Source organism: Falco cherrug, chromosome 6, assembly GCF_023634085.1.
Source record: "Falco cherrug isolate bFalChe1 chromosome 6, bFalChe1.pri, whole genome shotgun sequence".
Taxonomy (NCBI): domain Eukaryota; kingdom Metazoa; phylum Chordata; class Aves; order Falconiformes; family Falconidae; genus Falco; species Falco cherrug.
Window position 1 is genome coordinate 69,517,840 of NC_073702.1, and position 13,926 is coordinate 69,531,765.

The 13,926-nt window shown below is 35.9% G+C and overlaps 1 protein-coding gene across 1 annotated transcript in view; it reads right to left on the reverse strand.

Moving 5' to 3' along the window:
• Positions 1–270: 270 nt before the first annotated feature.
• Positions 271–13,926, reverse strand: part of GRIK2 (glutamate ionotropic receptor kainate type subunit 2) — a 416,307-nt gene continuing 402,651 nt past the window's right edge. Inside the window, exon 17 of the mRNA XM_055714896.1 lies at positions 271–1,879. Coding sequence (XP_055570871.1) covers positions 1,715–1,879 — 165 coding nt within the window. The 3' untranslated portion in view covers positions 271–1,714. The remainder of the gene's footprint in view (positions 1,880–13,926) is intronic.

Consider the following 13,926-nt stretch of genomic DNA (forward strand, 5'->3'; position numbering starts at 1 on the left):
TGAAGCAGCTAAGAGCCAGATTCTGCAAAAACTTATTATAATGTGCTGTACTGGCTTCTCTCAGAAATCCCAGCAAACTCTCTGGCTGCATGTTTAGTGACAAGAATCGGCAGGATAGGGCACTAAACTGAGGTTAAGTACCAGTATTGACACAAAGTACCATACGTATGTTGCTCAAATCACACAGCAAAAACAAAACAACTAAAACTGACATAATTTTAATGCACTTTTTTTTTTTTTTTTTTTTTTTTAATTTAGTGCGTTGGATTCAAACAGCAAACCGGGTGCACTTTAACTATTATCACAATGTGGTCAAGAGGTCTGTGTCTTTTACCATTTACACACAATTGTTCATGACAGCATGTTATCAGCCTAGTGGAAACCAGGGGTGTAGCATGGTAAGCAGTGGTGGTAGTGCACCTATTTTTTATATTATCTAACTTGAAAATATGTCTCTTCTAAGATTCCTTTTTCTCGATAAAAATAGTTTTCACCAAACGTTGGTGGTGCACACGCACTACCATTCATGCTTGGCATCACACCCCTGACAGAAACACATGTTCTTATTTTGTTGATAAAAAGTATTACAAAAATTTCCATACAAAAACTATTTTCATAGAAATCTTGCATTTCCACAAATAAACCTGAACATTTTTTTTTAAAAAAAAACTGCTCAAGAATTTTGTTCATTTAATATTGTGACTGTATTGAAAAATGCAGTCCTCCTTAAAGTTCTCCACATTCACTTCTTTTAGGTGACCCATCCCACTTCCAATATTAGCGAGAATTGCACAGGCTCCATTGAGTTCAATTAGTAGCAGGAACAAGGGTTTCAAAACCCATTCAGTCTAAAATGCAAGCCCTCTATGTGTGGAATACACTGTTTCCCACCCCCCAACCCCCTTTTTTCACAATTAAAGAAAAAAAATTAGTTGCTTATATCTAAGGGTTGTAAGATACATTCCTCTGTACTAAGGAAGCTTTCTTTCATCTAAGAATTGGGTCAAAATTATGGAATTTTTTTGTTGTTTTTTTTTAGATCAAAGTTCCAGCCCAGGTAAAATTAAGTTACTGATTTTTTTATTATTATTTATTTATTTAGTTCAGTGACACAGACAGTCCAAAAGCAGGTGAGCATCCTCATAATTATCCTTTATTCATGGGATTTGTGTTTCTTCACTTTAACATTCCTCCCATCCAGGAAACTCATATTGCCTGTCCATATGGGTAGTTTCTGTCTACCAGCAGTTACCAACTCTTCTATGCTTGGAAGTTCAGACGAACATATGGTTTCTTGTTCCACTACAGTTCTGAGATATTACTTTTACTAGACTCCTTCCATAGTTAGTATCATCTTGGACATTTATTCTCCACCTCCTGGCAACCGTTGAACTTCAAAAGGAACCTGTAATTTCTCACTGAGACTGCATTTGAAACCAGCCACAAAACTCACATGGAACTTTCATTCATTCAGAATGGTGGAAACCCATGACGAACAGTGTAACCCCGCATAACTTGGTTGATCCATGATGCTTGTGATTCGAGTCTGGCCATTGCAACTGCTGAGATCACAGAGTCTCTAGTTCATAGACACAGCGGCATGAGGTAACTCATTTTATTTTGCACAGGTTGCATATTTCCACAGGAAACATTCTCGCAAGGTTGTTTGGAAAAAAGATGACAGTTTGTGCTTGGGGTATTTGGCTTCCCAGCTCTATGCCATGGTTTCTTTACCTGGTAACCTTCTGTCATTAAATGTGTGCATGTTGATAACTTCTTCTGTTTTCACAATAACAGGGGCCTGTGGCTTGTGTTTTAATCGACGCTGACACTTCAGGGACATCCTTAGCTCCTCTACCATGGCACTACAGAAGGACCTCTACAGAGGGAAATAGAGGAAAAAGAAGAAAATAATCTGTAAGAAATATCTAGCTGCAATGTCTAGAAGCAGATTCACTCTATTGGCACAGCCTTGTCAGTCCTGTAAGTTTGCTATGTTTCAGCCCGGAGCACATAACAAATTGCTCTCTTTTAAATATGCATCACATAATAATTAAAATTAATCATCAAGCTGTGATGACTCAGTGAAAAAATCACCTTGTCTCTACAATTATTTATCTGGCAGCTACTAACTATGGATGCATATGATACATAGCAATATTTCCAGCAGATGTTCTGTTAACATAAGTTAGCCTTACAGGACAGCAGCTGAACGTAACATGTTTATTAAAAATTCAGTATTTCACTATAGTAATTTCATTTCTATATGATTTAAATAGCTGTTCCTCAACAAAACAACAAGCCTTAATATAGGAAGTTTACCTAAATTAATGTTTAAATACTATAAAAATGCAAACTCATTGTTAATATATTCTGTATCTAAACACTTCTTCCACTACTGACTATCATGTGGAGTATATATTTGAAAAAATTATTCCATTTCATCAACAACTATGAAAAGCACATTATCAGAAAAAAGTTTATTAACATGTTTTCATCAAAAGCTAGATCCTCAAAACACTTTTTCCATTTTACAATGCAAGAAATTTGAAAAGTAAAATAAATTATCTGTTATTCCTTCAGTCTGACTGAATTCTAATAGTGTGCTGAGCAATTAGCCTCTCCTCAGTGAGAACTGGAGTATAGATGAAATATCAAAGTAAGGAAGAACAGTCTCTTTGGGGTCTGTGAATTAAGCACTTTTATCATATCCTTTAACTTCAAAGTTTTCCAGCTAATGGAGATACTTATTAACTAAATAACACATCCCAAAGCCTGAAATGTTATGATAAGCCTCTGACAATTGCTCTCACCCAAAGAAAATCTGAGGTATAATCTAGCCCTTTGCATTTTGCTTTCTTAATAACTAATCTGAAGTCCAGGGAGAAAATCTGGAAAAAGAAAATGGAAAAATTAAAAGAAAAAAGGGAGGGAAAAAAAAGTAAAACAAACAAACAAAAAAGGCATAGTACCTAGAATTATTGTAAATATCTCTTGTTTGATTTCGTGTGATTAGTGGTAGATCATCAATCAAGATATATTGTCTCATTTATATCCCAAATCTAAAACTCTGCTTTATTTGTAAACTGTTACATCTCCATTATTCATACAAACCTGGAGTCTGGAGATTAGATCCAGAAAATACTTAAGCCTGCTTAGTTCTTTGGGAACCTACACTGAAGCTGAATTTATCCCAGTCTGCATTCAGCTTCAACTTCCAGGGCTGAAGACACTGTGAGCAGTAACGCACCCAGTTTGGTACATTAGACTTTGTAAGTTTGTCATTTGGCAATGATCAGTAGAAATTCTGCTAGACACATTGGTTCTTGGCTAAGTCCTGGATCCCATCAGAATTCACACTCAAATTCTCCACATGCAAGGTCATCAATCCATCAGGCGTGCTCTGAAAGGACCTAACAAATCAAGTTCCTCAAAAAAGGTGGCAGTTGCTAAAGAAGGACATGTAGCAGACATTACAAGTTTTCTTCTGTGCAGCCATTCATCAGCTGGATCGTTAGAGCTGAATGTGAGACATGTCTGAGTGTCATTTCAGTAATGTCTTCTGCTGGAGGAGATTTAAGCATCAGTGTCTCAACAAAGGGCTGTAACAGCATTTCAAGGTAAAACCACCTGCAGTTTCCACCTACTGACCCTGTTCCACTTTACATGGAAGTAGTTAACAGAGGCAGAGCTGGAGAAAGGAAAAGAGTGAGCATGTGGGCTTCTCTGTAGACCAGGGATTAGAACACACAGTGGCGGAGGAAAGGCTTCAGTGGCAGTTCTGGTTTCAGTAATGACTTCAATATTTTTATGTAAAATTCTGTTTAGTGCAAAAGAGTGCAAACATGAGGTGTCCCAGTCATGGGTTAGAAGTGAACCTGAATCCCTCAAATCCCAAACAAATGCCCTCTTCCATAATCATTTGCATGAATAAAGGAATAGGCAGGTGGGAAGGAAAGGGTAGTTTTACTCTGGCTGTAATACATTTCTCCTGCTAAGTTTGAAATACAGGAATGACACTTACTCAACTTATGACAGAAAGGGTTTAGCCACCTGCAACTAAGAAAAATTTAAGCTGTGAATCCAAAGGAGAGGAAGGTATATGTCTCTGGTGCAGAGCCAAGCACAAGTCCTTCAGAGGCCAAAGTTCAAGACAAAATTTTTCATTTCTGGCCAGAGTGACTTCTGCAATGGCCACTCATTAGCAACCCCTTTTAAAAATGTTCTGGTGCACAGGGTTGACATCCAGGGCAAAACTTACAGCTTTCAGTGTGTGAATGAGGTGGCTAATATTGGTAATTGAGCTGTAATATGCCGGATCTTCATGCATAAGGTGTCTTTGCTTAGCATTGTGTAGAAAGCAGGAAACTGCACCTCCTTCTCATCCAGCTGTATTTGAAAGAAAATATTCAATTCTCTTAGACTTTCTATTTTTTTAAGAAAGTGTTGTTGCTTAACATCAGAACTGTATTTATGATTATTAATCTGAAGTTAACCCTGAAACCTTTCAAAAGGGCAAGATTTAATTTAATATTCCCTAATGGCTTACAGGCTAAATTGCTAAGGCTTACAGACCTTGGCATTTTCACTCTATGGGGAACCTAGCATATAACTCAGGAATTTCACAGGGAATCCATCAAGAAGAAAATGCTGCAACTCTCAGCATTATACCACCTCCAGCCATTATATGGTGCTCACCTCTGGAATCAAAGACCTAACTGAAACATTCTGAGGAACAAAATCCTCCTAAATTTTAAATCGGTGCATTAGCAGTTAACACTTTCAAGATTGTGTCTTTTGCCTTTTTTTACCAAGACATCTGATGAGTGCCAGAACAAAGTGAATCCTTTTCAAGATGCATCAGTCCACCAAAACCTTTTGCAAAGATCTGCAAACACTTACCAAAGGGTAATATCAGCAAGAACAGGTTTACAATCAGTAGCTAAGAGGTAAGAAGACACATGCATTTCATGTCAACATGCTGAAATATCCTGAAAATGAGATCTCAAGAAACTTGCCAACACATTTTATCTGAGAATTTTACCTGGATCTGAAAACTCATTAAATGAGAAATATTGGCAGTACTGACAGAAAGGCAGTTAACACAATTTTGAGGTAATTATGTTATGTAGAAAATTCTTCCATTCTGTGTTCTCAAAGTATTTTGTATAAATGAAATTCATGGGAACTTATCTGCATATATTTTTAAAAAAGTATTATTTAATTATTTCATTTACAAAGTTTTTTTATGTATGTTGCATATTTTAAAATATCAAATGTCTGAAAACAGTAAACAGTATGAGCTCCCAAAGAGTACCATTGTTTTGGTAACTGAACACTAACAGAAATACTAGGTTTTTTTTAAAAAAATTCACTCGCTGAAATAATGATGCATTTTAAAAAAGATTAATTCAAGGCTATGTAAAAGTTCATGACCTGGATCCTGATTGTACCTTGGGTTCTACCTGAGAAATATAAGAAGATTTTTCCCACATATTGCAGAATCATGTTTAAAAAAAACATGTTGACAAAGTATTACTTTATGTTTGACCTTTTTTTAAATAGAAATCCTTTTCTTGTGTCATTTCAATTCCAATCTGTGTACAATCTCCATTTTCTGAACAGTTATCTTTGTGTTCATTCACTGCTAGGATACAACTTTTGAAATAATAAGACAGGAAAAAAACCAAAGCAGCTCTAGAATACTTTTTTGTGACAGATAAATGAGATTTTCCAATATGATTTTTGAAAATGTAGTTTAACGTCCCAATCCAGAATTCAATTCACTATTCAGATTGTTAAGGGAAAACTGAAATGTTTACAGAATCTATGGGCTATATTTCAAAACAGTTGTCCATCATGAAACTGGTCACTTTTAGTAGATATATTACAAGACTCTCTGCTTAACTGAGAGAAAATAATCTACTGTGCCCGACTTACCTTCCATGCTGCAGGCATGTTACAAGAATGTTAATTATTGATTTCTCACCAACCCTTACAAAATTGTAAGTTGTCTTCTTAAATGCTACCAGAAAGTAAATGCTGCCTCCAAGCCATCTTGGATATAATCATCTAGCAGAAGAGTTGAAGGAAGACAAACAGTTCTCTAAACAACAGTGCATTTAAGCGCAACTGTTTTGTTGCAGCAAATCACTATAAAACATTAGAAAAAAGCTGCAATTTTAAGTGAGGAGTTCAACTGTGCAGAAGAAAATTTTAATCAGAACTGTTATCTTAGCCTTTTAACACAAAGCAATGTTGAAAAAACTCATCTTCTCGAGAAACGAATTGATACGTCTTTCATTCTTTGCCACAGCTGACAGCTCAAAAGTCATGTAGAATCAAGATAATAATTTTGCAAAACATTAACACTGTTTACAATCTATTTAGACAGCTTGTGCATGGGTTTGCTGCCTGAGAAAAAAAAGTATCTTTGCAAGTATGTATTAATATGAAAGGTAGACAATATTTAAACTGTTTTCATTCTGTTGCTATATAGGAATTTAGAAAGGCATTTAGAAATCATATTAACATCTGTTAGAGATAGAATTATAAGATTATCACCATAGATTTTGCTTGTAACAGCCTAAAAAGAGCAATGGGAAGCCGGGAATGGCATGCATGCACCACTCCTAATATTCTGATTTAAGTGACTAATACTCAACATATGTTAAATATAAAAATCTGCAATCGCTTGCTGGTTTATATTTTTCCCCTCTTTGATGCAGTTCATATTGACTGTCAACCTTCAATAAAAATTTCTAAGATTTACTAAGAAGTTCATTACTTCCAGTCTTGTATATCAGATATTATTTTCAGCTTTGTTTAATTTACTCAAAGCAGTAACAGCAGTAATCTTGCATCGTCTTGTGTTATGGTTCAGTGTTCTAGCATCAAGCAGGATATATCAATCAAACTGGTTTTCATCTTCTTGAAGTTAGCCGAGAATGAATGCACAGCCCTACCCTGACCCTCCCTCCTAATCAGTTTCTGCTTCCATATGCCACTCCTCCAGGGATTTTGAATGTGTATATGGAAAACCTGTCAATCTTAAACCCCCTAGACAGAAACATTAATCCTAGCAAAATTTGGACTTAGCATCACAAAGAGATGAACAATTAATGGAATGAAAATAACCTCAGAAAAAGAGAAATCATATTTCATTGTAGTTGAAGCATTACCATTTCAAAAGAAGTTAAGGTGTATCTGTATTGATAAAATTTTTAGGTTGCTTAGTTATGTACCTAGTCAGACATGACTGCTGATCGAAGGCTGTACACATATACATATATGTACATACATATATATCTATATACACATCATATGGTTACACTAAAAATATTTTGCCACAGACTTCGCTGATGTAGTACATTTTCAGTCTTTAGCAAGTATAATGCACAAGTACACTGCAGACTAAGTTCACATCAATTGGCTGAACATATCACAAATATAATTTCAATTTCAGATGTAGCAATTACTGGCTTTTTGGTAGAAGTGGAATGAGCAACCATTTAAGGAAATTATTTTCAGGCCAAAATGTACTGGAAATTTCATCACCTACTCTATAAATAAAGACAATAATATCAAGCAATATCAGAAACTTAATTCTGTGAATTAAGGTTTGCTTCCATCATAGTATCTACAAAGTCGAGACCAGTAGAGTTGTTGCAGACAGTTTGGTGAAGCAGGAGGTGAAGCTGTAACTGAATTGCATGAGGATTGTTTCAAGGACCTTTCTAGATATTTTACGGAGAGGATCAACAAGAATCTGATGGGACTGACCCTTCCTGTGACAAACAACACTGAAATAATCTTCTGCAAACTGAAGTGCTCACTGAGTTTTAGAGTTATATGATGAACTTAGATGACATACCTGGACCTCATTGCAGGCCACCTCTAGCATATACTGTTGGTGTGTCCCAGTGGGACAATAAGATTCCAGCTTGCCCTAAATAAGTTATCAATCGGTGTGTAAAAAAATCAATTCAGCCACTGTTGAATTCTAAGATTTATTTCCTGACAAAACAAAATGCACTCTGGTGGATGTCAGAGACTTCTGGTAAAGCAAGTCTGAGTCTATTTAAAGTCTTCTGAAACTATTTAACCTTGTTTCCAGTCTGAGTGCATCCTGACAGCTACGCTGGTTCCTGTGGCTGATGGGGAAACTTCTATTAGTGCAAAAAGCTATTTCAGAGGTGGCTTTGTTTAGCTCTGCCAGCAGCCTTTCTGGCCATTGCACTGACCATGTGGTTTTTCTGACTCACCTGTGGACCTAGGCTGGGGCAGATGGGATTGCACTTGTGTGGTTCCACTCTTTCCTCTCAGAGAAATCCCAGAGGATGGCATAGGGCAATTGCTCATCAGCCCCGAGGGCTCTCTCTCATGCAGGATTCCACAAGGTTTCATCCTGACATCTCTCCTTTCAACATGCATATGAGGCCACTGAGGAGATAATGAAATAATTTGGGCTGTGGTGTCATCAGCACGCAGATGATACACAGTCCTACCCTCTTGTCAGACCAGGATGGTGCAGTTATTTTGCACTTCCAGTATCTGGCTGGAATAGGGGAATGATGGCAGCTCAGTCCCAGGGAGGTAGGTGCTATGCTGGACAAGTACAGGGAAGCATTCAGAAGGTATTAGCTACCCTTATTATTCAGTTCCACCTCTTGTGAAAGAGGCTTACAGTCTCAGATTTCTCCAGGTTCCTAAGTTTGGGTCTGGGTTTTCAAGCTGGATCAGTGGTGAGAAGTACTCTTTGTCACTTGTGTTTCAGTCAGTGGCAATAATTTCTACTGGTGTGAAGCTTGTCACACCAGTCCAGGTCTTCTTCCAGAACATATTACTGCAGTCCAGTGTCCTGGACAATGGCAACAAACCACTGCCAGGTGTCTAATAAGTGCTGACAGCAATTCATAGTAGCAGCAGAATATATGGCATTGCCTATCCGGTTTAAAATTATATCCACTGCAACATTTTCATGGTTCTGTATGTTGTCATCACAGTTGTGCAGGGTATTGCTCCGCCTCTCAGCAGAGGGGATCTTGATCGCACTGAAACAGGTCACCTGAGATCTTGCATACTCAGCCACTGGATGTAAAAGTTCATTCACCTGTTAAATAATTTTTGATCCTATATCTAAATTCATTCTCTGTTTGTCTAAGGAAGGTCAGTTTGCTGATCTTCAGGCTTGATGAAAGGAAGTGACCATGATAAGTAATTAATCCCTTGGGGTATGAATCTATCTGGATTAAAATACTGTCTATAGCATCAGGTAGTTTAATTTGAAAATAAATAGTCCATCTTACAGAGACATTTTAGAAAATAAATACAACTTCTCTTAACTGAATTCAGCTATATCTACACAGCTTTTTTTAAAGTTTGCTGAGCTAAATTCCACTTTAAAAATTCATACTAGTTTTATAGTTCAGTGTGATAGTATAAACCTAACATGAAATTTGGCATGGCCTCAAATCATATTGAACAGAGAGAGACTGTTAATATTAATTTAATGCCAATGTTTTTTGCTATTTTGGAAACTCTATTATAGTCATATTGCACTAAGCATGGTTAGAATCCATTGGTAATTACATGGTTTCATCTGGAAGTCTAGGATGTTTTCTCAGTCTAAAAGGTAGCTGTAAATGCTTGTTGCTTTGCTGGCTTATACTGAATTCTAAGTAATCTAAATTAGATGAACTAAACTGTGTGTGCTACTACACTTAGCAATAGTATAGCTGATTAATTCAACATGCAAAGATCAATATTTATATATTAAAATATTTGTATACACGACATGTTAAAGTCATATTCAGGGCAAGGCAATGCAAAGTTATTAGAAAGATGTAAATGTTCTATAATCCAATTTTATTTTTTTCTTGAGAATTGAATTTATTTATTTATTTTACAGAGAAGCCAATAGTTATATAAAGTGAATATTCTTTCTGCTGATGAGTGAAAGTGAATTATTCCTGCTATAAAATAAACAACATGCAGGGGGCTCAAAAAAATATTATACAACTTTAAATTCTTGTCAAACATAAAATATTCCATAACCCAGACCTGTAATTTAACCTGATCTTTAATTGAATATCTATGAAGGAACAGTGAGCCTCCTGAAATCATTTTTCTACATTTGTACTTGTGCAGTAGTCAGCTTTACATACATTTCAAATCTTTCTGTTCTTTGTTTCTTGAATTACATAAGTTATTAGAGATACCTCAGAAGCAAGGTCCATTATCAAATATATGTTGGTTGAGCTGCAATCAAAAATCAAAATAGAGATCTTGGTTTTAATATTTTATTCTTTGCAAAGGATTTTTAAAATGCTGCAGTCAATCAAATTGGGTTTTTTCCACTTTTTCCATTTTTTTGTCTTATTTTTGTCTTTTCTTCTTTTTTTCCTGTGAGGGGGTGGTGGGGTGGTGGTGGTGATGGGTTTGATTTGGGGATTTGGGGGTTTTGTAACATTTCCTTCCATTAGAAAATATCCTTTAATATGTACTTAGGTGGTTTCCAAGAGGTTATTTAATTATAATTAATACTTCAGTTCCAAATAATCTGTACACTTAGACACATACAAATTATCCATCCAAGTCTATACATCTACATACAGTGCCAAAGGGAGTACAGGGTGATAGAAGTTCCCAATTTTCCAACTGTATATCTGTAGAATGCAATGTGCTAAAGTTGGAAAAAACATTTCTTTTTTTGAGCTGTCACAGCTGCTGCTGCTTTTCCAAGCCAATATTAAAAATTCTGAGGTTACTCCATTACAAAATGGGACATGACAATACAGGCTACATCACTGTACATTGTACCAAAGTTACTTGGGATATAAATCCCAAAGCTTTGACTTTGATTTACCAAGAATGCCCACATTCTTTTGTTTATTCTAGCCTGAGGAACAGGCTTTTCAACTTTAAAATCTTTTGAACTTGCCTCCCCCTGGAAAGGGGGAAAAAAAATAATCACTAGGCTGGGATTTACTTTGGGGTTGTTCCAAGACTATTATAAATCACTGTCCCAAGTACTAAAGAAAGGCTTTTGATATTAAACTGTTAGGGATATTCTGTGAACTCCAATAACACTGATATAACAGCATTTTTTGAGAAAGTAATGAAAAAGACTTTAATGAGAAATAATTTAGTAAAATTAAAAAAAAAAAATAAAAAAAACCAAACAAACCCCCAAACCATAAAATATTCTGGTAAAGAAGAACCCTAAAAATCTGTTCATTTTTCATATTAAATTATTGTGGTAATTTTGTTTTGCACCGTTGGTAAGATAACAATTAAAACAAAGATGGAAATGCTGACTTTCTGCATGTCCTACTGATAAAGCAGCATCCACAATATTTCCGTACTTATTAACTTCTTCCTGTAATACCATTCCACATAGGACAAATTACATGTACCCACTTTGCACACCTCAATCCTAAAAAGAAGCATTCTAAGACATGATGAATTAAATTTATCCTGGTGCAAACAGATTGTAGAAGGACCTTGGCAAATAAGCTCATGTTGCCGTTTACACTAACTTAATGCAAACAGATCAAGAACAGTCAAAGTGTATTTGAGAGAAGCACAATCACAACATGGTGTCAACTGTATATGGCTACAAGCACAAAAGCTTGTTCTGCCTAGCAGACCCTGGTCCCTCCTTGCCTCTTGCAAAGGGTATGGGTCCGCTACATTAGTAAAACCAGGTGTCAAGATAATTTCTCAAGCCAATGCCACCTTCTCCAACGAAACCATGACCAGGAAGGATACAAGGACAAGCATTTGCAAGGGTGACAGCAAGCAACGTTCTATACATTCTTGACACTGCCTCCAGCCATACTGTGAATTTCATGCTAAAGTTTTCAGCAGTGCGCAGGTAGAAACCACACAGCTGACATTAATGGTAATGTATCTAATCACTCTGTGAAGGTGGTATCACAATGGAAACAATCTCAGAGAAGACTTAAAAAAAACCCCAAACAAATAAACAAACAAACCAACCACTAAAAAAAAAAACACCAAAAAAACCCACCCAAACAAAAACAAAGGAAAGGTCAATAAATTCTCAAACTGAGAATCATCAATGTATTATGCTAAATATTAATGGTCTTCAAGGTCAATGTTTTCCCTGGCCTTTATGATAATAATTTGAGTTATACAAAACTAGATGCATGAAATGTACATAAACCCATAACACATTGAATCACATCAATAAAAAAGAAGGACATAGTAATTGTTTTAAATGGTTTCTGTTTCTAACATTGTTTATTCACTGCCCTCTGTGTGCCTGTTAAAATCAGGGAGCAGGTCATTCACCAGCAAAAGCAATTATAAAATGCAAATGACTGAGCATTTATTGTCAAGATTGGCTAGATAAAAAAGGTCTGCTTAATAACATGTTTCTAAGCAGATGACATAATTAGATGTTTGTATCATATACAATAGGACAGAATACAAGCCTTTAGGATTTTTTAGAAAGGCTGCAACTGAAAAATAGGTGAGCATTGTGACATAAATTCTATTAAAAAGTAACAATTAAATTTCCCTCTGAGAAATTAGAAGGCACCATCTTGTGGTTACTCTGCAGGAATGCAGTCAGGACGGCTTCTGGTCTGCCACCTCCTCTTACCCCTTTCCACTGTGTCAACTGGAATTTCAAAATTCTGCCATAGACAAGGACAATACTTTGTCATTTCCAATCCTTATTTAGCTCAAAACACAACCCAGGTTACCACATTACTCAAATGTGGTTTTGGGGTAGACAGCAAATTCAGAACTATTGGCAATCATAGCAAAATCATGTTTAACTTCTAATAAGTTGAAGATCGAATACTACCATAATCTAAAATTAAAGCTGCATGAGTTTTGGAGCCAGCCAGGATCAGAAACTTCTATTCCTGTTATCCTTACATTATCAAAACCAAAATATGGTTTGTGCATTTTGCAAAAGGTGTTTGAAATTTTTGTGCACAATTTCTTTTGGGCAAAAGTCAACCAGTTAAGTTTGTTCCATCTTCAAAGACATAGTTAGTCTTATATACAGGTCACAGTTCAGCATTCAGAATTTCTTGTTCAATAGAATCTGCAGTTGTAAGTAACACTGTTTTGTATGTAACACACATGTATATTTGCAGCTACCAATGTTTGCTTGGGGTCCAGTCCTGCTAACTTCTCATTCATTGTACCTTGTGAGATAAACTATCCAGACTGGTATTTCTCAACTCAGTTGTACAGCTTAGCAGTGAATTATTTACCATGGAAAGTGCAATTGTTTTTGCCTTCCTTGAGAAATGTGCGTAAAATATAAACCAGTATCAATTTAGTTACTGTTTTTATAATAAATTATAAATAAATAACTCTTTCAGAGATGCTAATTTAGCTGATGTTTAGGTTATGATTTGATCATATAACTCCAGAAATATTTTGTTGGTGTTACTCTTTCAGTACACTTTAAGATTTAATCTAGTATTTTGCATTATAGGAAATCCATGACCAGATCTCCTGTAGTGAAACAAACAGTTAAGGTATGTTGACATGTGTCTCTTTTCACATTATTTGAAGTACTTAACAGGTCAAAATTAGCAAAATGTACGTCTCCTATTTTTTCACAAGCGGACCTAGTTCCGACCTGCTGATGGCTCAATGAGTTTTGAATGGCTATAAATGATAACAGAACTGAATCCATATATTGTTCTTTTCACATCCATCGGATTTGGATCTTCTAGACAATACTTAGTAAATTAGGACACTCATTTTTCAAACAAACTAGTCAAAGTGTCAGTGACTAACAGTCTAACATCCAGGGTTTTCTTTGCTTTTGAAAGCTGACAATAGAAGTGGAATTTCTTTGTGTCTGGAAAGTGTTGTAGTTGCATGCATTCATCTGCTTTTCCAGAAACACTACAGCTAGTGTCACATGTTTCC